Source organism: Apis mellifera, linkage group LG4, assembly GCF_003254395.2.
Source record: "Apis mellifera strain DH4 linkage group LG4, Amel_HAv3.1, whole genome shotgun sequence".
Lineage (NCBI taxonomy): Eukaryota > Metazoa > Arthropoda > Insecta > Hymenoptera > Apidae > Apis > Apis mellifera.
Genome location: NC_037641.1, coordinates 8,493,134 through 8,518,282, shown reverse-complemented (window position 1 = coordinate 8,518,282; position 25,149 = coordinate 8,493,134). Strand labels below are relative to the sequence as shown.

At 36.2% G+C, this 25,149-nt stretch overlaps 1 protein-coding gene and 1 long non-coding RNA gene across 3 annotated transcripts; one reads left to right on the top strand and one right to left on the bottom strand.

Moving 5' to 3' along the window:
- The first annotated feature begins 2,302 nt into the window (after positions 1-2,302).
- On the top strand, positions 2,303-24,437 carry LOC102654580 (nuclear receptor subfamily 2 group E member 1-like). Of its 2 annotated transcripts, XM_006562643.3 has the most exons (9): positions 2,303-2,600; positions 5,613-5,693; positions 6,308-6,469; positions 22,129-22,255; positions 22,549-22,753; positions 23,019-23,138; positions 23,233-23,472; positions 23,635-23,716; positions 23,861-24,437. In XM_006562643.3, the coding sequence occupies exons 1-9, from the start codon at positions 2,564-2,566 to the stop codon at positions 24,112-24,114; spliced, it is 1,308 nt and encodes a 435-aa protein (XP_006562706.1). In that variant the 5' UTR covers positions 2,303-2,563; the 3' UTR covers positions 24,115-24,437. The 2 variants fall into 2 exon arrangements, with proteins under 2 accessions (XP_006562706.1, XP_006562709.1); XM_006562646.3 differs by lacking the exon at positions 5,613-5,693 and having other exon boundaries at positions 23,861-24,436.
- LOC102654550 lies at positions 22,771-23,771 on the bottom strand. The gene is made up of 3 exons (XR_003304567.1): positions 23,628-23,771; positions 23,285-23,440; positions 22,771-23,142 (listed from the first exon to the last, which is right to left on the bottom strand). It is a non-coding gene; the product is annotated as an uncharacterized LOC102654550 (long non-coding RNA).
- Positions 24,438-25,149: the final 712 nt, after the last annotated feature.

Here is a 25,149-nt window from a genome sequence, read left to right as displayed (position 1 = left end):
AAATTATGAAATGAACGCCATCTTCAGAGTGCCGCAAATGAAACACATAAAGGAAGGATAGAAAATAATAAGAGAAAGATAGAGATAGGAATTGATCATTAACGACATCTGTTGAGTACTAACGATACCTTTTGAAAATGATGATAAGTTAGAACGAGAACAAGATATCAGCGCCATCTCTCGAGTATTTTTATAAATTTAATTAGAAGAAATACCAAAGACGCTCAAAAGATGGCACTAGCAGTAAATTCTACCTTGGACAGAAGAAAGGACAGAAAATAGTAGAAAAAGGATAGATAGAGTAAGAATTGACTTTGAGCGCCATCTCTTGAAAATCGCCTGAAACTTCTTCTAATCTAGTTTTTAAATATCTTCGAGAGATGGCGCCACCAGTAAATTCTTTTGTATCTCTATCCTTTTTCATTATTTTCTGTTCTTTTTTTTGTGTTTCCTTTGCGGCACTCTGAAGATGGCGCTGATTCCCTAATTTTTATCTTATCTCTGTCTCTTTCGCACATTTGTTCTCCTTGTCTATCCTTGTTCAGCACGTGACAAGATACAAAATATCAATTGAACATACTTTTATCATTTCCGTTTCAAAACTACAGTGTGTTTTAATCTTAAATTAATTAAGAAATATAAATATTACATCTTTATATCAATGTATCTCTAAAACAACGATCTTTTATGATATATCCATAGAAATATTTCAACACGTTTTGAAAGAAAAAAAGAAGTTTTAAAATATTCCATCGAAAAGATATCCAAGATTTCTTTGTAAAATCTATAATTTCACTCAACTATAATTAATATTTAAAAAACAAACAAAAAAACAATATTCAAAAAATTTTATACAAAACAAATATTTTGCGGTATCCTAATTTAATTTCTTTACTTTACTTTTTTCTTTTCAATCAAACTTCTCTAATCATACAATCGTGATTATCAACAATTTCTATCTTTCAAACTCTCGTTATTTACCACCATTCACAGAAAATAATATATATATATATGTCAAGATTCAGACATTTCGAGAGAAAGGAAAAAGAATGAGAAAAAGAGATCTGCATATATCTCATTCTCTTGCCGAAAAGTTCGAAGCACAACGTTCATTTCACTAGGCTAGAAGGTTGGAAAGAGGAGTTGGCCCGTCGACTATCTTTGCATTTACCATCCCTTCTTTCCCGAAAAACCACAATTCTCGCATCATCATGTCGATCCCCCAACCATCCTCCTTGCCCAGGAACCGTTGAAGAAACCGTTGGCGTAGCATCTCATCGACAAATGGTATCGCACGCAACCACCTACGACGTCAGCCTAATCTCGAGGCACCGGTTGGTCGCCGAGATCCTCGCTCTTTTCCACCGAGTCGAATGGGCGTGCTGGAAACGCCCATCCACCCTTGCTACATAGACCTGCACCCCTGCGCTGTCTCAGGGGTGGAGTCGACCAATGACACGGTGGTAACGTTCGTCTGACAACGTGGCCTTTGGAGCCGCCCCCGCATTTCCCGTGGCTAACTAGCACTACCCCACTATAGTCGCGTCAGCCACTCGGCCAGCAAGTCCCCGGGCTGTCTAGTCGCCCGTTGGAATTCCCCACCTATCCTCCTGTCACCTTCCTCTCACCCCCCTCTTCGCTCATCCCCTCTCCCCATCCTCCCTCTATTTCAGGCCAACGTACCAGCCACATTGAAGAAGTGGTGTACATCGTGCAATAGCCTGACTAAAGCCGCATCTAGCGATGGTTATAATCCTATCCCTCGCTTCGACCAAAGTCGAACAAGTCTGACCTGGCAAGGTAATACGAATTCCAATAAGAGATTGTAAATGTAAATATAAACTTTTTTCGATTTTCCTATTCGAAATTATTTCGAGGGAATATAAATCGTAATTTAGATGCAACTTCTGCCAATTTTTGTACCACGATTGATGATTAATTTATTATTTTTTCGAGACTACATGCTATTAGAATTATACAATTTTGTAACTTATTTCTAGCTGGATATAAAGCGTACATTATTGTCTACATTAAACGAGACTTGCAAAAAGAGAAAAAGAAAATCGAAAAGTGAAGAATCACTGGACAAATTGGAAAAGGGAAAAAATCGAGAACGCGAGACGTTCGAAGCCCTCGCCACCCCCGTGTCGACGTCATAGTTACGCCGACTCGCGGCCGTTTAGGAAGTTGTGTACGTGTGTTAGGCGTCCCCCCCCCGTCCACCCACCCACTCCTAGAAGCACGTCGAGCGTTGTTGAAGAACGACCCGTGATTCCAGCTAGTATGGCTACGGTCAGGGGAGATAGGCAACTCCGACAGCCAATCGGGCAGCAGCCCCTGTATATACGCGCGTGTACACGAGGCGCGTACAAACGCACAGGGGGTGCACACATAGACGGGGCCATCCCGAACAACACGGGGGATCGTACCCGCCCTTCCCGGCGGAGATGAGTAGCTACGCCAAGGCTCGAAGCCACCTCGTCACGGAGAACGCTTCGAGACTTCGCGCGACTCCCTCGGCGTCGTGTCGGAAACGGCCGCTGGTCCAGTCGTCCGTCTGGGGATGCTCGACTTTGATCAGTCGCGAAGGATGGGCACAGGTCAGTTCGATAAAGCGTGTGCCTCTCTCTCTCTCTCTCTCTCTCTCTCTCTCTCTCTCTCTCTCGATTTTCTCGCCGGTGATACGTGGCGCGATACGTGGTTTCGACAGCAACTCGCTCATTGCGAACGCACAGTGACACACGTGTCTCTTCTTTCTTTTTTTTGTTTTTTTTTTTTGGAAAAATACGATGTCATTAATAATACGTTTGATACTTCTTCTTCTTCTTCTTCTTTTTTTTTTTCATTTTTCTTTCGATTGGTTCGTCGTCGATTGATTTATTTTCTTTTTCTTCTTCTCCTTTTCTTCTTTCATTGGATTTTCATGTTTTTTCGAAATTTGATGACTCGGTGACTCGATTACGACTCGGATCGAATTTTTTCGACTTTTTCATTTCATTGACGTTTTCATCAATTCTCGGTGCGCGTTAAGATTTTTTTTTTTTTTTTGGAAAAATACGATATCATTAATAATACTTTTGATACTTCTTCTTCTTCTTCTTTTTTTTTTTCATTTTTTTTTCGATTGGTTCGTCGTCGAGACGTTGACGTTTTCACCAATTCTCGGTGCGCGTTAAGATTTTTTTGTTTTTTTTTTTTTGGAAAAATACGATGTCATTAATAATACGTTTGATACTTCTTCTTCTTTTTCTTCTTCTTTTTTTTTCATTTTCTTTTCGATTGATTCGAACGATTTATTTTCTTTTTCTTCTTCTTCTTTTCTTCTTTCACTCGATTTCCATGTTTTTTCGAAATTTGATGACTCGGTGACTCGACTCCGACTCCGGCTGGGTTTTTTCGACTTTTTCATTCCGTTGACGTTTTCACCAATTTTCGGTGCGCGTTAAGATTTTTTTTTTTTTTTTGGAAAAATACAATGTCATTAATAATATGTTTGATACTTCTTCTTCTTTTTTTTTTCATTTTTCTTTCGATTGGTTCGTTGTCGATCGATTTATTTTCTTTTTCTTCTTCTCCTTTTTTTCTTTCACTCGATTTCCATGTTTTTTTGAAATTTGATGACTCGGTGACTTGTTTTTTTTGTTTTAGTGGTTTGATGGTTCGTTGATTGATTTTTTGAAGGATTTTTTCTTTTTTTTTATGGGTTTGATCTTTGAGTTGGTTCAAATGTGCGTTGTTGTTGGTTGGTGACCTTGGAACGGATTTCGATTTCGGTGGAACCGATGATTGGGATTAGTGATTGAATTGTGGAGGTTAGGAATTTGTTCTGGATGAGAGAACGGTTTATCTTCGGTTTGTATCGAATGTACGAATTTTGACAGTTTTTCTAAATTGTGATTCTTGCATCGAATTATTTGTTTTTATGGAAATTAATTCCCTTGCTTGTGATTTCTACAAATATTCCGCCTCTGTATTGGATTATAATTTTCTTGTATTTCTGTTTCTTTTTTCTAAAACATGCTCCATAATAATATAATAATACCATTATATCGAATCTTTTTATAATATCATAAATATATACAAAAAATAAAATTCCACAAAATTTGAATATTAAACAAAATTAAATTTCACTTAATTACGTTCAATTTTCTCTCCTAATATTTAAGATTAATTCATCAATTCTTAATAATTTAAGAAAGAAAAGGAATTGGCGAGACGATGATCATCACGACTCTCGCCTTTCCAAAGATCGGGCACAATTTGACTCCTCTTAACGAGTATCCCTTGCACTTAATCGACGCGTTGGAACACACATAAGACAACGCTCTCAAGATATAAGCGTAAACGTCGAAAGGAGGTAATCCGTTAGGGTTGAAGGGTGATCGGGTTAGGTTGGTAGGTTTTTGGTGTGAGAAGAAGAGGTGGTTTCGTTCCCCAGGCCAGAAACGGAAGCTTTGGTTGGCTTAGGCATGGCCGTGTTTTTCTTGCCGCGGATCATTAGGACGATTAGGGTTCCTCCGAAAAGGGGGAGAACAGATTAACGCTCGAGCTCCTCTTGCGGTCCGCTTTGCTTTCTTAAACGGACTCCTATTTCCGCCAGCTTTTCGCTTCGTTTTTTAAGTTCTCCTCCTCCCCCTCCTTCTCTTCTATACGATTCTTCGATATCTCTCACGGTGGATTAATCGCATGGCCAACTCTTTGCCTTGAAGGAGTAGAAATTCAAGTACTTTTTATTTGAAAAGGAGATTTAAACGAGTTTATTTTATCCGTGGTATTTTTTTTTTTTTTTTGCGATTTAATTAAACGGACATTGTGTCTTGTGGATTGATCATGGCGAGCGGAATTTTTTTTGATTTTTGATTTTTGAATTTACGGATAGGATGTTGCTTCGGCGAAGAAATGTAAAATGATAAATTATCGTGATTGTGATATTACAGCTGTTGAGAGTGGTATAAAACGTGTGTGTGAAAATTTGTAAAAATAAAGTGGTGAAGAAAATTTCGAAGGGGAAGGATTTGCTTGAATGGAGAATAGAACTAAGTAAAAATATCGGTATATGATCAGACAGAACTAGAATATAAACGTAATCAATGAATTTGTTTTATCGTTTTAATTTTTCGTATATTGCGGAAGGAAATGTCAAGTAATTGAGTTATGGAAAATATGATTTTTTAAAAGTTTTTTGTCATTAAAAATTTTAACGTTCACGGAACATAAAAATAAATATTTTTATAGAATAGATATATATATACTTTAATTATAATCTACAGCAATTAACAATTTAGAAATATTGTAAAAACTTTAATTATTTAAATATCAAATCATTTATTTATTGTATACTTTTCTTCCAAAAAATTCCAATCAATTTTGCGTCGATGGAAAAAGATATCCCTGATAAAGTTCAATTTTTGATTTATATTAAATTGATCGTGATTCGTTCGTGAATTATATTATTTTTAATAAACAAAAATAACGTTTCAATTATCAAACGAACGAATATGAATAAAAAATGAAAAAATGAAAAAAGAAAGAAAGAAAAGAAAGAAACGAGAATTATAATTAACACTTTTATTAGACTTTCCGTTTTTCCATTAAGTCAATTTCTGTTGTAGGGGACAGATTACTTGATATACCGTGTCTGGTATGCGGTGACCGTAGCTCTGGAAAACACTACGGCATCTACAGTTGCGACGGTAATTATCAAGCTCTTCTGTACATCAATTTTTCCATTAAATGACACGACAAGACGGTTTATCCAGTTTATAAGAGAACAACAGATTCGTTGATTACAATTTTTTATTTGACAATTCGCTCACTTGACAGCTAATTAATATATATATATTCGAATATTCACGACAAGTTTCACAACACAAGTTCCTAGATTAGATTCGTTCGTTAAAAAGAGATGCCAATTCAATAGTTTCAATTAAATAAATAATAAAAGGGATAAAAATGTTAATCAATGGCCAATTGTTATAAATGTGTCGTGCAGTGATAGCGACCTATCCGTCGGTATACATATATGTATAGGTGTTTCTAGAAACAGGTGCTTCTAAAAACTTTGGTATTCTATCCATTCTCTTTAAGAATAAAACAAAAAAATAAAATCAACGTAAAATATATCATTAAGATATCGAAGCATGTATGTATAAATATATATATATAAATACATGCTGTTTCTTTAAAACTACGATATAATTTTTAAGACTATCTAATTTTTAAATTGAAGAGAAAATTTATCGTTCGATTCTCCTTTAACTCGAAATCGATGATTAAAACAAGGTCGAAATTTTTATATGTTGTCCAGGTTGTTCAGGATTCTTCAAGAGGAGCATACACAGCAATCGAAGGTACATCTGCAAGGTGCAGGGTGCCATGAAAGGGCGCTGTCCCATCGACAAGACCCACAGGAACCAATGCCGTGCATGCAGACTCGCCAAGTGTTTCGAGGCCAATATGAACAGAGACGGTAAGAGTCCGGTGTGGAAATGTTTTTATTCTCTCTCTTTCTCTCTTTCTCTCTCTATATGTATATGTTTAACATAGAATCGTGAGACACGTCTCCTATAGAAAAAAGTATCGTAGGTGTGATTCCGCGAGAGGAAAGAATACCACGATATCATAGGAGCAAGGGGACCGGTCTAATGGCGCGTTTTCATGTGAAGAGGAGGGCCTCGAACAGCTCCCACCGGCAGAGCAGGCTGCCTCCGTTTTCTCCGCGGACTCTACACCTCTTCTTAGCTATATAGTAGAGACGAAAGAAATAGGCTTGTAATCACTGCTTTACATTCTGACGATTTTTTTAATTCAATTAACTTGGAGATTTTCTTGGCGAATAATTTGAACTTGTTAATGCGAGAATTATTAAGAATTATTATTCTGAAGATTTTGAGCATATATAGTTTCGTAATGAGAAGTGGTTCGAAGTAAAATAGAAAAAGTTTTTAATTAGAAGAAAGAGAAAATTAATTAATTAATCATCTTCAATGTATTCGTTGGATCTTTTTGTGAGGAACAATTGTTGTTTATAATAATATAATTTGTTGTGAGTTTAATGTAACGAAATCTGGTTGAAAATTATAGTATTTTTTTTAATGTGAAATTGTAAAAAAAGATGATGGAGTGCAGAATTAATTTTTCGAATAAATGAATTTATAAGATATTTATTTGATCTTATTAATATTTATTATAATTTAAATGATATATATATATCCAATGGAATATGGATAGGAAAAATAAATGATAGTAGAATTTGGATAGTCTATTTCTTTTGTCTGTACTATAATCGATGTATACGAGTAGAATTGCTTATTTTCAAATTTATATTACGATTCATGACAAAATGATTGCACGTTTATCTTTCGTTTTATGATACATATGTGTGTTTAACATTCAATCGATGTAAAAAAAAAAAAAAAAAAAAAGAATGTACGAAATAAATTGGTTATCATTTTATACATAAAATAAATCGAGTATTTGTCATTTGTCATTTCCAATGACTAATAACACTTTTTTTAATTTAAATTACAGTATGTGCTATCATTTTGTGGTGGATTTGAGTAGAGAATGAAGTAGAAGTTGCAGCTAAAGTTTTCTTTTTTTTTTTTTTTTTTAAATTATTATATCATTTTTGCTATATTCGAGAATGAAATTCTTGGCTTCGTCTTTCGACGAGTTAGTTATTTCTTTCGTCGCAATTTGTGGTTTCACGCGAGCCACGAATGCCCAGCAAAGACAGTGACTTTAGTGGCTATTGGTCAGACAAACCCTCCTAAGCAAACGGTAGTCACAGGGCCTAGTAAAACAGCAATCATGGCCGTGAATCGTCTGTTTGTCGTTGGTTTTACAAACTGGTTCGTCAATGGATATATCCTACAAATCAAGCGTATCAAAATTTATTAACCAGCTATTTCAATTAAATTTCTGTAAAATTTATATCATTTCAAAGTGCAGAATTATAAATTGAATAATTATTCGAAACAATCTTACGCTCGTCCTTCACCGAAAATTCTTACGTCTCGCCTAAAAATTAACTCGATTAATTAATTAATTAATCGATACGCGGAAAATCGATACGATGTTATCGTGGAAAACTTGGAACACGTTTCGACAACTTTCGCATAAGCGACGACCAAAATTGCACCGCACCAAACTCAGGGATGTTTCGACCTATTTTCCAACTCGAATTTTTCACCCGGTATTAAACTTGATCGAAATTGCATTTCTCGCGCAACATGCCGCGTATCTCTATTAATCGACGACACGAGAGAGACTTCAATGGAACTGGAACGAAATGCGGAGAGACTCGATAACTATTCCGCATCGTCATACCACGTTTCGCTTTTTCCATGATCTCTCACTTGACGCGTTACTTTCCAACGCGATTTTCTCTTCCAACACGAAATACATATATATATATCGCCGCAAAATTTACGAAACGAGTTTGTATATATATATATTCTATATACGGACCGTTGCCGACCATTTTCATTTAATTAATTAATCGATCGAAAACGCGTAATCTCCTCTCGATGTTGCATTACATTATGTCCTCTCGATGAAAGGTCGGACCGGTAATTAACATTTATTTGCTGTAAACTTTGTCGCGCTTCTTGTATTACGTGTAAATGTTATGTTATTTGACCGTATGTATCGCTGTTTCCAAGAGTGCTCCATACTTTGGCGGAGGAAATTTTGACACGACGATGACGATATTTAACAACGATGATACTTTTAACGATGGATACACGGGGGATACGATATTTTATATCCGTCTATTGTGCCCCCCCCCTTCCCAAGTATCGGAGTATGATATTGATTCGGAAGGTATATTCCGCGTGGCAGGGTAAATCGGATTTCATATCGATAAGTACACGACTTTGTGTAATCCTCGTTTGATATTTCAACTGAATACGATGTCACGGTTATGCGCGTAATTAATAGATCTTTGGTAAAACGATTTGCATTCCCGTGTAAAATTCTATTAATTCTTCGTGGTGCAAAAATTTTATTCTTAATTTTAAAAATATCCCGCATTCTTCTACCTTCTCTGGAATATTTTCCATTGTTATCGTTATCGAAATTTCAACACTTCCAACCATAATTTTAATACTTTATATCGATTCGTACATCATACATCATCTTGCTATTCGGGCGAACGATAAATTCTATTCGAGGTTGCGAGGTTCTATTAATCGCTCTTCCGCTAATCTTCGTTACGTGAGATTCTATACGTGTTCATCTTTTCGAGATACAAAATGATACGAAAACTTTCGCATCGATCTATCATCGTCAACCGATCTATTATCTGAGGGATTCCATTGTGTCCAACGTGACTGCCAACGTGCCAACGTCTTCACTTTCGCCATTTCTCAATCTTTCCCAATTCTCATTAAATCGATCGAGGAACAAACGAGATTTTTTTCAAACTACGAGAACTCAGAGACGAGGCATGGAAAAAAATGAAGATGAAAAAGAGAAAAAGGACAAGCAAGTAACGATCTCGAAGGAAAGGAGAGATCTCGATCGAGATACCTTTTCGAGAACCGTCGCAGGCTGTTAAATAAGAAGGAAGGAAGGAAGGGCGCGGGGAGAGAAAATAAGGGAAAAAAAAAGGAAGGGAAAGGAAGAGAAAGAGAAAGGCAGAGCATATTCAAAGGAAGGCAAAGAGCGGCGGATGAGAGATAGAGGTACATATCGAAAGAGAAAGGCAGCCAGGGGCGGACCAGACCGAGCTCGATGGGGATGAGGGTGGACAGGGTGTCGGGGGTGTTTAATGCAGGACGGGTGCTCCGGTTCCCAGCGGTTGCTGAGGCTCCAGACGCGAGTAAGAGAGGAGATTCAATTAGTGGCAGAGCTTCCTAACGTTAAGGAGACTCCACACGGGGTGAGGTGAGCCTCCGCTTCTTGCGTCTCTCTCTCTCTCTCTCTCTTCCTCTTTCGTTTGTCTCCTCTCCCTCCAATCATCATCCATCCCGTAAAACGAGTACACTCGTGCTCGTCGCGAGTGGCATCCTTCCTCTGGATGCTCCCAGTTTCGCGGAAATTGACGACGATGCGAGCAGATAATCGAGAAGGGTGTGCATGAAAGGGTTGATTGTTGTCGAAGTAGGCGAAAAAAAGAAACACTGATTTAAAATCGCAATTAGGTTGATTTTGTCAGGTTAGGAAACGATCTTTCGATAAGTAATTAATATTGGATTGATATTAATAATTGGAAAAAAATTGCTAGAATTGTTTAAGAAATTCTATCTTATTTGGATAAAAATCAGTTCTTTTTTTAAAAAGCATCTATACGTTCTAAATATAACTGGAAAAAAATCAAGTTATTTTTGATTTAATTCATATTGGAACAAGAATAATTTTCACTATATGCATCCCACACACATCGTGTGGGATATATTATTACCATTTTCTCTTACAATTTTCGTTTTACGAGTATATAATATTTTTTTTTATCGTGGGCAGATACACACACATATATATTTTTTTATCACGTCACGGAACGTTGTGAGGCGCGCATAAAACGTAGGTGACCACTCGGTAAGTGGTATATATTATGTATGCGGTGCTTCGCGAAGCTCCGCCGCAGGCATGCAATCATCCGCCGCCTGACAACCGGTACAGATCTCTCTAACCCCTCGCACCACCACCGTGCTACCAGCACCCTTCGCTCAGGAAATTCATCCCTACCCCGCCCGCCACTTGCCCTCTGCCCTCTGCCTACCTTTTCGACGAGACGCGCCTCGCCCGGGCCCGCGTATATTTTGCGAAATATGGCGTTAAACGATATCAGAAGATTACCAAGCGGCTTACCGCCGAGGATTTGTAACTTGTAAAGGGAAAGAGAGGATTTCGCGGCGACCCGTCCGATCTCCTCCTTCTTCCGCTCCTCCTTTTCCAATCTTCGACTTCCTTTCTTCGAATTTGCAAGTAACGATTCCTGCATATCCAAGTTTCATCTTCTCTCTTTTCTTTCTTTAGATTTCTTTTTTTGGATTTCGATTCGAACGGATGAAGTTGGGAAGGAGTGTTTGAAATTCGTGAGAGAAAAAATGAGATGTTTCTTTCTTCGCGATTACCGTGAGAAAATTCTGTGACGTTTCGAGCGAAATCTTCGCTCGCGTTGAGAATTTTAGGGGTCGAAGTCAATCATTTCCCAGCCTCTGCCCGTAAACGCGGGAAGCGTGAACGTTGGAAAGTTATCGTTGGAAACGAAGTATCGGAAATAATCCCGATTTTCTACCGGCGAAAGGGGCAAACACAGGACGCGCCGGTTTAATTCCGGTTCAGAGTGCTTTTCCCAACCTCCAGAAAGGGTGGCTCCGAATTATGAACGGAAACAAAGAGATTTAAACTTGGAAGTTGCGAGCCACGATCGATTGGGCATGAAACGAGGCAAAGTTTGCAGATCCAAGCGGCTGCCTCGATTTGTATGTGTACACTGGGAATGATGTTGACCCGTAAGAGGCGAGAAAGGGCTAAAGGGGTCCGTTCATTTCGTTCTCGAACAAGTCATAGACTTGGCCTTTCGCGCTATTAATTGAAAACTTTCCTTGCGTCCTTTTCAATTAATCTAGGATACGTGGATAAGATTTTCGAGAATGATTTTAACATTTGATAATTAAGCGTTGAGAATCAAACCAAGAGAAACGGAATTGGTGTGACAAATTAATTAGTTAAAATTTCGAATAAAGTTTCCTTCGAATACATGTATAATAATATTTCGTAATCTTGATTATTCGATTAGTAGATAATTCGTTAAAATAACTTATCTAGTCATCGACGGGCAGAGAGAAAGAGGAAAACTCGAAACTTATATAAAAAGATAATTATAAAAGATCGAGTCTACAACAATTATGTATTTTTCATTCACACTAAATTCTCTTATTAACACAATCAATAATTAATCCATCTCTTTAAAACAATTAACGATCATTTTTTCATAATTATCATCCAACGAAAGGAAAACCAAACCGAATAATAAACCATAGATATAAAAATATAACGAAAAATCGAGTCTATTTAATCATCACTCACCGATCATTCTTTCATTTATCAAAGGAATATCCATAGATATAAAAATATAACGAAGAATCGAGTCTATTTAATCATCACTCACCGATCATTCTTTCATTTACCAAAGGAATATCCATAGATATAAAAATACAACGAAGAATCGAGTCTATTTAATCATCACTCACCGTTCTTTCATTTATCAACGAAAGGAAAACCAAATATACCTATAAATATAAAAGGACAACGAAGAATCGAAGCTACAAACCTATTTAATCATCACTCACTGATCATTCTTTCATTTACCAAAGGAAAACCAAACCGAATACCCATAGATATAAAAATTCAACGAAGAATCGAGACTAAAAACCTATTTAATCATCACTCACCGATCATTCTTTCATTTATCAAAAGAAAATCAAACCAAATATACCCATAGATATAAAAGGATAACGAAGAATCGAGGCTACAATTTAATCACCATTCACCGATCGTTCTTTCATAATTACGAAAGGAAGCACAGAATATCCAGAAATAGAAATAGAAAAGGCGGCTATAAATGATGGAGCGGTAACAAGGTTTCCTCTGGCCGATCGGCGAACCGACCGCGTGCTGGCGTCGACCACGGCCGGCGACGAAGAAGCGGGGTAAAACCATAGAACAGGGGTGAGAACGATTGGAAGGGGGTTGCGTGGGAGTGGACGGCTGGTAACGCAACGAAGCGAGGCGTGCCGTACACGCGGCCGGCAGCATCAATCCATCCACATAAACGGTAAACTGTAAAGCGGGTCCCCGCGGGAAGAGGGACAAGGACGAGCGTGGATGGCGAGCGTGCGAAGCGGGCCGCCGCGGGGGTGGAAAGAGGAAGACAGCGAACGGACGGTCTCTCCCTCTTGCGGTAGGACGCGCGATGTGTGTAGACGGAACGGGTCGTTGCGCTAAGCCGGGCTTTGATCGTCACCTGTCATACTAACGCTCGGAGGAACCGCGTTCATGGACACGGTTCACGTAACAGAGAGAATTACGGCCGCGAGCTTATGCATCTCGCGAAATGGGAAGCCTCTATCGCGATTTTTTTTTTTTCGAAAGGACCGCCAAACATTCGTTTGCGAATGTAATTTCTTTCTTTAGGATTCTTTAGGGTTGTTTGGATCGTGGCTAATTATGCAAAAGTTTCCAAGTTTGTTGTCGTTGCGATTGAATTTTTAGAGAAATGAATGTAATATTCGATTTTATAATTTTGAAGAGGTTAATTACGTGAAGATTTAATTTCGATGATTTCGAAGTTATATTTTTAAGGGGTTGTTAAAGGAATATATGTGTATTTGTGTAGTTTTGGGAAACGTTACATTTGAGACGTTTTTAAAAAATTTCGGATCATGGCTAATTGCGCAAGGAATGAGTTGAATAAACATATCTGTATTGAGAATCGTGGGGAAAAAAGTGATTAAAGAATCGAATAATTTTGATGGTGGGAGAGCAATAGATGCGAGTTGTATTTAATACGAATATCTCTGAATTATCTCTGACTACGAATCTTCGTGTACAAGTCCCTTATACAGAGTTCTATTGGACACATAATCCTATTGAACAGTCCATTAATCGTTGGTCATCTCATTTACACATATGTGAAATGTCATGCGCTAACCCTCCTCCGTTAATCTGCATAACATACATACGTAGTTAGTCGCATCGTGAATCAGACAACGATTTCCGCAAGAGACAACAGATCATACCCTATTAAGAATGAATATGACACAAAAAATTTTTGTAACTATGATAAGACATTTTTGCGATATCTAACTCGTTCTTTTAAGCACGTATTTCGTTTCAGAATAATCACTATCGGGCTTAACAACACTTTTTACTTTAAAAACTACCATTGAAAAATCGGTTAATATTGAAAATTCTTCACGCGTGAATCGTGACAGAGGTTTAAGCGAAAACGCAATGCTATAATTTCTTTATTGGGATACAAAATACGTAGTACCATCGATATATTATTATTTGAAATTATATTGTTTCCATACACAATATATTTCAATGAAGACAGTAGTACGAGTCAATAATTGATTCTTACTACTTAAATTCATGCGAAAAGAAATTCAATTATTCGTTACAAATCCAATATCTTCTCAGACACCGCACACCAATCCTCCAATCTTCCTCCAATCTTCCGTTCCCTCCCTCCTCCCCTATGTCAGAACATTCACAGTATTTTCCAAAAAGGCAGAAAACAGGTTCAAAGGATCGGTTCCCTTTTTCTCTATCCTTCGCAACCAACACCCACGCTCACTCACACTCTGTTCACACACACATACGTACGCGCAAACACATACACACATATAGAGGCTTCATATGAATCTCTCTGGAGTGGTAACACGTGTACGGGCGCGTCGTACACGCGGGTACGACACACGAATCGCGAATTCGGCCCCTCCAATCGGTTAAACTCGACGGCACGGAAACGTTGATGGCGATGCTGATGGTGGTGAAGGCGAGGGCCGTCGGTGATGGTGGTGGTGGTGGTGGTGGTGGTAGTCGATGTATCAACCCCACTCACTCGAGGATTAGCCTTGGAGATCGCTGACTGCTGAAATGTTCACAGATCGGTTTACCGTTTAGCAGGATAGAGAGTGTGAGCCCTGTGATCCATGGCCCGTGTGAGCACCGACCACGCACGGTCGAACACACATACACACACACACGTACACATATAGATGTGTGTATAGAGATACGTGTACAGAGAAGCGTATACACAGTGGCGCACAGTCGAATTTTCGTTCTCCCGCATACGTGCATCACGTGCTCTCGTTCTCCGACCATTTCTGTCACTTGTACACTTGCGCTCCTTTATCCGCTTGCTTTTTCACCGTTTCGCACTCTACTTTATTCCTTTTCCTTTGTTTCTGCTTCTCTCTTGTTATTTTAGTTTTGTCAGTTACTGATAAGTACTCTTTTAGATTCTTCGTTGCATCCAGCAGGATGAGGCAGATTAAATTCGATTTGTTCTAGGTATTTGTTCTACGATTTGTTCTTTTCTCTATAATCTTTTCCTTTTGGTTCTGGACTTTGATTGGATTGGATCTGTCGAATTTCCGAAATTGTTTGTTTCATTTCTTACATCTCACACACACACACACACATATTCTCTCTTTCCTATTTCTATCAATTCTTCCTCCTCCTTATTTTTATCAATTCTTCCTCTTCCTTATTTTTATCAATTCCTCCATCTCCTTATTTTTATCAATTCCTCCTCTTCCTTATTTTTATCAATTCCTCCATCTCCTTATTTTTATCAATTCCTCCATCTCCTTATTTTTATCAATTCCTCCTCTTCCTTATTTTTATCAATTCCTCCTCCTCCCCAAATTTATCAATTCCTCCTCCTCCCCAAATTTATCAATTCCTCCTCTTCCTTATTTTTATTAATTCCACCTCCTCCTTATTAAATCGCGATGTATGTTAACAAAATTCATATAATTATTATCATCCTATGTTCTTGATATAAACATTCCCCTATTTTTCTTTTCTTTTCATTTTTTGTTCCTTTTCTTTTCTTTCTCTTCCTTCGCTCCGAATCTCCGAAAAATTTTTATTCTATGAGGTAAAATATCAATTCATGGTTCCAACACGATACAGTCGTAATATATTTTTACATTCGATTAATGTTGAAACGAGAAATGTTCGGCTACGTTACTTGGTTCCTCGAGATCAATTCCACTTTCTTCTTATTTTTATCAATTTCGCCTTCTCCTTTTATCAATTTCTTTTCTACTCAAAATTTATCAATTCCTCCACCTCTTTATTTTTATCAATTCCTCCATCTCCTTATTTTTATCAATTCTTCCTCTTCCTTATTTTTATCAATTCCTCTTCCTCTCCAAATTTATCAATTCCTCCTCTTCCTTATTTTTATCAATTCCTCCATCTCTTTATTTTTATCAATTCCTCCTCTTCTTCAAATTTATCAATTCCTCCTCCTCCTTATTTTTATCAATTCCTCCTCTTCCTTATTTTTATCAATTCCTCCATCTCCTTATTTTTATCAATTCCTCCTCTTCCTTATTTTTATCAATTCCTCCATCTCCTTATTTTTATCAATTCCTCCTCCTCCTTATTTTTATCAATTCCTCCTCCTCCCCAAATTTATCAATTCCTCCTCTTCCTTATTTTTATTAATTCCACCTCCTCCTTATTAAATCGCGATGTATGTTAACAAAATTCATATAATTATCATCCTATGTTCTTGATATAAACATTCCCCTAAGAAATTCCCCGAAAACTTACAGAAACCTTCAGATTGTCAACGATTAGATAATCTACAATTTAATTACCCCCCTCCTCAAATTTATCAATTCCTCTACCTCCTCCTCCATCTCCTTATTTTTATCAATTCCTCGCCTCATCCTCAAAGTTTTATTCTTATTTTTCTTTTCTTTTCCTTTTTTTCCTTTTCTTTTCTTTCTTTTTTCTTCCTTTGCTCCGCGTCTCGGACAAATTTTTATTCTATCAATTAATTCGTGGTTCTAACGCGATATAATCGTAAAATACCTTTACACTCGATTAATGTTGAAACGAGAAATGTTTGGCTACGGTACTTGGTTCCTCGAGTTCAATTTCATCTTCTCCTTATTTTTATCAATTCCGCCTCCTCTTTATTTTCACTAATTCCTCTTTTTCCTCAAAGTTTTATTCCTATTTTTCTTTTCTTTTCATTTTTTGTTCCTTTTCTTTTCTTTCTCTTCCTTCGCTCCGAATCTCCGAAAAATTTTTATTCTATGAGGTAAAATATCAATTCATGGTTCCAACGCGATACAGTCGTAATATATTTTTACATTCGATTAATGTTGAAACGAGAAATGTTCGGCTACGTTACTTGGTTCCTCGAGATCAATTCCACTTTCTTCTTATTTTTATCAATTTCGCCTTCTCCTTTTATCAATTTCTTTTCTACTCAAAATTTATCAATTCCTCCACCTCTTTATTTTTATCAATTCCTCCTCTTCCTTATTTTTATCAATTCCTCCATCTCCTTATTTTTATCAATTCCTCCTCTTCCTTATTTTTATCAATTCCTCCTCTTCTTCAAATTTATCAATTCCTCCTCCTCCTTATTTTTATCAATTCCTCCTCTTCCTTATTTTTATCAATTCCTCCATCTCCTTATTTTTATCAATTCCTCCTCTTCCTTATTTTTATTAATTCCACCTCCTCCTTATTAAATCGCGATGTATGTTAAAATTCATATAATTATTATCATCCTATGTTCTTGATACAAACATTCCCTTAAGAGATTCCCCGAAAATTTACAGAAACCTTCAGATTGTCAGCGATTAGGTAATCTACAATTTAATTATTCCCCCTCCTCAAATTTATCAATTTCTCTACCTCCTTATTTTTATCAATTCCGCCTCATCCTCAAAGTTTTATTCTTAATTTTGTTTTCTTTTCTTTTTTTCCCTTTTCTTTTCTTTCCCTTCCTTCGCTCCGTGTCTCCGAAAAATTTCTATTCTATTAGGTAAAATATCAATTCGTAGTTCCAACGCGATACAGTCGTAATATATTTTTACACTTGATTAATGTTGAAACGAGAAATGTTCGGCTACGGTACTTAATTCCTTGAAATCAATTCCACCTTCTTCTTATTTTTATCAATTCCGCCTCCTCCTTTTATAAATTTTTCTTTTCCATTCAAAATTTATCAATTCCTCCATCTCCTTATTTTTATCAATTCCTCCTCCTCCCCAAATTTATCAATTCCTCCTCTTCCTTATTTTTATCAATTCCTCTATCTCCTTATTTTTATCAATTTCTCCTCTTCCTTATTTTTATTAATTCCACCTCTTCCTTATTAATCGCGATGTATGTTAAAATTCATATAATTATTATCATCCTATGTTCTTGATACAAACATTCCCTTAAGAGATTCCCCGAAAATTTACAGAAACCTTCAGATTGTCAGCGATTAGATAATCTACAATTTAATTATTCCCCCTCTCCAAATTTATCAATTCCTCCTCTTCCTTATTTTTATCAATTCCTCCTCTTCGTTATTTTTATCAATTCCTCCATCTCCTTATTTTTATCAATTCCTCCATCTCCTTATTTTTATCAATTCCTCCATCTCCTTATTTTTATCAATTCCTCCTCTTCCTTATTTTTATCAATTCCTCCATCTCCTTATTTTTATCAATTCCTCCTCTTCCTTATTTTTATCAATTCCTCTATCTCCTTATTTTTATCAATTCCTCCTCCTCCCCAAATTTATCAATTCCTCCTCTTCCTTATTTTTATCAATTCCTCCATCTCCTTATTTTTATCAATTCCGCTTCCTCCTTATTTTTATCAATTCCGCTTCCTCCTTATTTTTATCAATTCTGCCTCCTCCTTATTAAATAGCGATATATTCTCGATATATTTCAACAAAATTCATATAATTATTATTATCATATATTTTCGACACAAACGTTCCCTTAAGAGATTCTCTGAAAGCTTACAGAAACCTTCAGATTGTCAGCGATTAGATAATCTACAATTCAATTACTTCCCCGCTCCTCTGTATCTATTCATATCTACAAATTCATTCCTTCTCTCCACCCCAAATAGACATCCCAAACAGATACACCATCCCTCCCCTGTTGCTCCCTTTTCCTTCCCCAACCTTGCTCCTTTTCCTTCCCAACCGTCTCATCCTCCAGATCTCGCATTCTTCCCCTTCTCGCCCCTTCTTCTCGAGAACGATGGTCATCTCACCCTCCCTCCTCCAACTTCTCCCTTTCCCCCAAGAGGGATGAATGACAAAACGCAAAGGCTCGAGGCCCTAACCTGGCCATAGTCGGGTTGTACACAGGCCACTCGACTGTGGGAACTCGCATTGTGGAGCACACGTGGCACGCGAGTATTACGCCGTGGCTCGTGGCTTCTCTCCGCGTTCCACGCCGGATCGTAGCGAGGCGATCGTGGAAACGAGACAGAGGCCGAAGAGAAAGGATGGAGGAGAGAGTGGGTGGATGAAAAGGGCGCGGTCCATTCCGGCGCATGCGAATCCTAATCCCCGCGTCCATTCGACGTACGGATCGCGAGCACGCACGTACTCGAAAATCGTCACCCTCCCCCTTTAAGCCACCCCAACCACCCACGGCGAAAAATTGTCCCGACGAATTAAGAGGAACGTGCCCTCGTCGGATCGTCGTTGAGACACGGCCATCGGGGGGTGAAATTGGGGGAGGAGGGGAAGGGAGGGAGGGGGATTCTGTTCCTCGGCGACGATCAACCATGTTTATCCGTCGTATGCACACGGATTCTATTATGCATGATATTTCTCTGGATTTTTTAAAGCGATTTTCGTCGATACATCTTGTTGTTGAGACTTCCTTGCAATTGATTTACAGGTTTATTCTTATTGCTCTTGAATGTTTTATTTTATCAATTGGAGATTATTAAAAAAGGTTTAATATTAGGTTGATTGGATTGGATGTTATTAATTTTGCAAATTATCATTAGAATATGAAATGAATTTTAGATCAATATAAAATTAATATGTCTATCAATATCGGTATATTTGTTGAAAATTATTTATTGTCGAAATTCGTTTTATTTATCAAAATATTTTCACATTTGTAAATATATATGGATTAACAAGGAAAAGTGGACTTTATCATAAAGGGGGAAGGAGGAAAAAAAATACTCGCTCTATAATTTTGCGCATGCGAGATAAAGGCAACGATAAGCAAAATAATATATATATGATGAAAAGAATTCGATATCATCATAAAATTATTTAAAAAACATTATTTGAAAAAAATTATATATATGACAATATTTTAAAATATTGATGACGATAAAATTATATTATAAAAATTTTAAATTATCATTAACTAAGAAATGATATTATCTTAAGAATAGGAAGAGGCTAGAAAAAGAAAAGAGAAAGAAAAGGGAGAATATTTTTAAAAATAATTTTTATATTTTAATATCTCGACCGCGTGCAGCATGCGAGGAACTTTGCTTACAAAGCAAACAAGCTCGCGGCTCCTGCTGGTTTTTTCGCTCGGCTGAAAATTCTCCGATGAAAAAACAATTATTACTCTCGGAAAATAATAATATTTGTACCTGTTCCGATGCACGGCCAATTTACTCGATAAAACAAATAGACCCGAAGCGGATTTCATCTCGCCTTACTTTCCAACTGATTACACACATACCCCATCATACTTTACATAACATTTCACTTCTAACCAACATTCCATAATTCTTAAAAATTAAATTAAATTAAAATTAAAAAAACTGATTCATTTATTCGAAGAACGATCGATTATTTTTAATCGATTATTCCAATATTACTTGCATTGTATACTCACCCTTTAAAATTATTTCATTAAACAATTTCCCAATCAACGAAACATCTAAGACATTCAAGCAAAAAGGAACCGAATTGCTCGGGCTACCTTAATTGCTCGAAAAACAAAAAGGACAGTCCCCTTCCCACCCCTCTGACCTCCTTCCAACCCTCCCTCGTTCCTCTTCCACGCACGCGATCTCGTCGTCAGCCTCGGATCAAGGAAAGAGATACTTACGCCGCCAATGGCACAAAGAGAGGTCGGATAAAGCGCGGATATTGCGACGCCAGTGCGAACGTGGGAATCCACGGCTGCTATCCGCTCAGCCTCATTAATGATGATGTGCTTGCCTCCCAGTTGCAGTTCCATTCTCTCTCTTCCTCTTCTTCCCTCCCTCCCTCTCTCTCATACGCATACATCGACACCCTCCTACATATTTCAACGTGTGTACGCCTCTGTCTTTCTCCATCTCTCTTTCTCTCTGTCTCTCTCCTTCTCTCCTTTCTCGCGATGCCTTGACAAGAGAGAAGCTGACGCGTTCACTCTCTCTCTTTCTCTCTCTCGTTTCTCTATTCTCCTTCTCGCTCCCTCTCCCGCTAGATTCAACCCTCCTACAAGGCCTCCTCCCGTCCCACCGCGCCATTCCTCCCCGACCAGCCTGTACGAGCCACGAAATACAGCTCGTACATCTCGAACAGTACCACTCCCCCTCAACTCAATTCCGCGCAACCTGCGCGCACTCTTTTTCGCTCCCACCGTTAAGTTCTTGGGCGATATATTAATAGGAAACCGGTGGAAGATCGAGCGGGGGAGAGGAAGGGAGGAAGGGATCGTGGTATCGCGAGAGATGATTTGTGATTCCACGGGATGATCTTGGTTGAATCGTTGGGCTTCCGTTGCTTTCCCTCTTCGGGGATGAAGGAGGGAGGGAGGAGGGAAGAGGAATGGGTCGATCACGAACGGGTGAACGAGAAACTTTGAGGTTTTATCGATACGCAAATGAGGCGAGAGATCGTGGCAGGATCGTGGTGGAATTGCGGGCTCGAGTTTAATTTTCTTGAAGGAGATTGAATTGTGATTCGAGATATGATCTTGTATAATTATCCTCTGTGTATGAAATTTTTTATATAGATATGTATATTTCAAATTTGAAATTTTCTAAAAATCTTATTCCTCTAGTCAAATGTTATGTATTAAAAGTTTTTTTTTTTTTAATATATTAAATTACGAGTAAATCATTTCTAGTAATTTTTCATCGTCCTTCTTCATTTATCTTTATTTAAAAAAAAAAAAAGATATTTAAAAGATGTTGAATGATGTAAATGTTTTTATGGACCAGTGAAACGTGATAAACGATTGACTCTTTTAAAGTGTAATTTATCGTATTTAAAGGAATCTTCAACCCCGGATTCAATCCTACGCGGGTCTTTTTTCCTTCCCCTATTAAGCACTTGAGTGGCATCAATAGAACCATTGAAGATGGTACTCCGGCATTAAGAGATCACTTGTGATTACATTGAAAATGTATTTCATAAATCAATCATTCAGCTTCTTGTGTATTTGACATATACGAAAATTATTCCTAAAAGAGAAAAAAAAAATAATAATTTTCCACGCATTGAAACAAATTTCTTCTTTCTGAATTATGAATTTTCTATAAAGAAATGATTTTGTTAAGGAAAAAATTGTAAAAAAATATTATAGAAAATCGTTCAAAAAATTAAACGTCCAAAAAATAAAAATAATAAAATTCTTTGTTATTAATATTTAGCGGTACAACATGAACGAGGTCCGAGAAAGCCGAAACAACCCCAACAACAATCTCCAATCGCACCACCTTTGCACAATGATCGATTACGGGCTGGCCTTAGCTCCCCTTATGTTCTGTTACATCAAAGGTGTGTATAAAGTTCCTTTTTTTTAAAAAACTTTGCTAAACTTTTAAAATTTTTTGTATTTTTGAAAGAAATGGCTTGCACATTATCGACTTATACTACTTAAACAAAGAAATCTTATGAAAGAATAATTCAATTTTTTATTTTGAAAATAAGAATGAAAAATAATAATTAAAGTAATAGAACGTGAACCATAAATTATTGTAAATCTACGAAATATTATGAAATCATGTTCTTAGTTTGTTATTTACATCTAAATAACTCGAATAAAAGGACGCTAAGGATAATGTGTGCAGAAAGTTCAGGTGTGACCAAAGGTTCTCGCCTTATCCACGGCCAGTGGCACTAGTTCAGAAACCACCAGAAGATTCTTCGTCCCCGGCACCATTGGCTCTACCGCATTCTCCTTCGACCACGACTTTGTATTCGGCACCCTCGAGCGTCGCCCTAACGCCGCAACCACCCCTTCTTCAGATACTAATGTCTGCGGAACAGTGTCAAGTAAGTAATTCAAACTTTGCAAACTTTATAATCAGCAATCTGACAAATTTCACCGTTTTCACACGATGAAACTGATAAATTAAACGTAACTGATTGTGAATATATCATGTTTTTATTTAGGATTTATTTTTATATTTATATTTTTTATTTTTATTTTATATTTATCTATTATTGATTATATTGATTATCTATGAGATCTAATAAATCTAATGATCTAATGAAATCTATTTTATTTTTAAATATTCGTTTGTTTTTCATTTATAAGGAACTCGTATGGAATGCACCATTACAATCGGAAACGGAATATTCTTTAGAGCAAACAGAAGGTAGTCATAATTCTTCGGGAACTTTACCAAATCCCAATCCCACGCGAGAACTATTACAGGTAACTATATCAAACATAAAAAAAAAATATATTGTATAAATTATCATTTATGATATTTTATCGCACATCAAAAATCAATTAAAAAAAATTTCAGGAAACTACTGCACGTTTATTATTCATGGCAGTAAGATGGGTTTGTTGCCTACCTCTATTCCAATCGCTTTCGAAGAACGATCAATTATTATTACTCGAAGGTTCCTGGACACAACTTTTTCTTCTTCATCTAGCACAATGGTCTATATCTTGGAATATTACCGGCTTATTGGAGGATGAACAGGTACGAGCAAGATTACCGGACGAAGCTACGACGAATCAACAATTAATTACAATTCAGGTAATTATTCAAAATTATCATTTGAATGAAACATTTGTTCTTTCCATCATAAAAAAATCAATTTATTTTATATATATATATATTTATATATTTAATATATAATATATATTTATTTTTAAATTTAATTATATTAAAAGAATATGGATAATACGTACCTTTTAGGATACAATATGCCGTTTTAGGCAACTTTCACCAGATAGAAGTGAATGGGGATGTATGAAAGCAGTAGCACTGTTTACTCCAGGTAATAAAACTAATTTTGATCTCTGATGAAAAAAAAATTATATATTTTTAAAAAAATATGTAATAGATAAAAGTATGTAATAGAATTAATACAGCGAAAAAATATTAAAAATATCTATTATCAATGATATATGTTTTTTCACAGAAACTGAAGGTCTTCATGCCACTGAGTCGATCAAAATGTTACAAGATCAGGCTCAATGTATTTTAGGAGATTACACAAAATCCTGTTATCAACGACAACCAGGTAGAAGCGGGACATTAATGCACGTTGTTGGTCGTTTGACGTCCATTTTTCCAAAGTTGGTTGAACGTTTATTTTTTCACGAAACCATCGGCGAAATTCCTATTTCGCGTTTGCTCGTTGACATGTACCAAATGAAAGGGCACACAAACTGAGATTTGTCAATAAATGGCAAAAAAATTGTGTGAAAATTTCCCGTAGATTTCCAAAACTCTTCCGATTCTTTAAACCAATTGTCATAGAGAACGGGATAAGTTTTCGAAACCTATAGCCAAAGACTGCAAAACATACGAAAGATTATTCATCTTTTCGTAAAATTCATAAATAGATAGATTCTCACAACAGCTTCGTATGAAATAAATCGTGTTAAATTTATTGTTATAATAATATTTTCTTCTTTCCGTAAATTCGCTAAAAAAGAATTTGATTCGTGAATGTATTATATAAAGATAAGCTTCCATAAAAAATAGATAGATATCCTATATTCGTTTGTAAATATTCTGATAATCTTAATAATTATTTTAGATAATTATTCTAGACTTAATAATTATTTTATTTATCTCTTTGTTTTTAATTTATGTATAATATTTAAAATTATTTATATAATATATTTTAAGCGTATGTAGTATATTATTTTTCTATGTATTACAAATATCGTTTTTTTTTTCATCTTTTTCTTGTAGATAATAGTCTAAGTGTTATTAATTGTAATTTAATAAAGTTATATTTTACATTTTAATATTTGATAAATAATAATGTACAATTATTTTAATGTTACTTGTGATATGAATGTATTTGTTATCATTGTATTTAATTCGCTAAAATTAATACATATTTGTTGTAAAAAAAAAAAAAAAATTTGATTTTATGGAATAGATATTAATATAATATGTTTTATACATATATTATATGTATATCAGCATAAAAATGATTTATATGAATCCGTGAAAACGTGTGACGGATAATGAAATGAAATTATAAAAAAAGAAAATACTTACTATTAATGATGCTTTTTATTCCATTCCTTATGTATAAAATTTATATTTTCACTTGGCAAATTAATCTTTATATATATATATATTATCGTTATTAAATAATTATCGTTATTATGTCTATGATATATAACAGAAATATTATAACATAGAATATTTTATAAATAGTTAAATCATTATTGTAATAAAAACTATAAA

Coding starts and splice junctions, on each gene's coding strand:
- LOC102654580 (XM_006562643.3), top strand. CDS start 2,564: ATGCTCGACTTTGATCAGTCGCGAAGGATGGGCACAG. Junction 2,601..5,612: donor GTCGCGAAGGATGGGCACAG/GTCAGTTCGATA, acceptor TTTCTGTTGTAG/GGGACAGATTACTTGATATA. Junction 5,694..6,307: donor CGGCATCTACAGTTGCGACG/GTAATTATCAAG, acceptor TATGTTGTCCAG/GTTGTTCAGGATTCTTCAAG.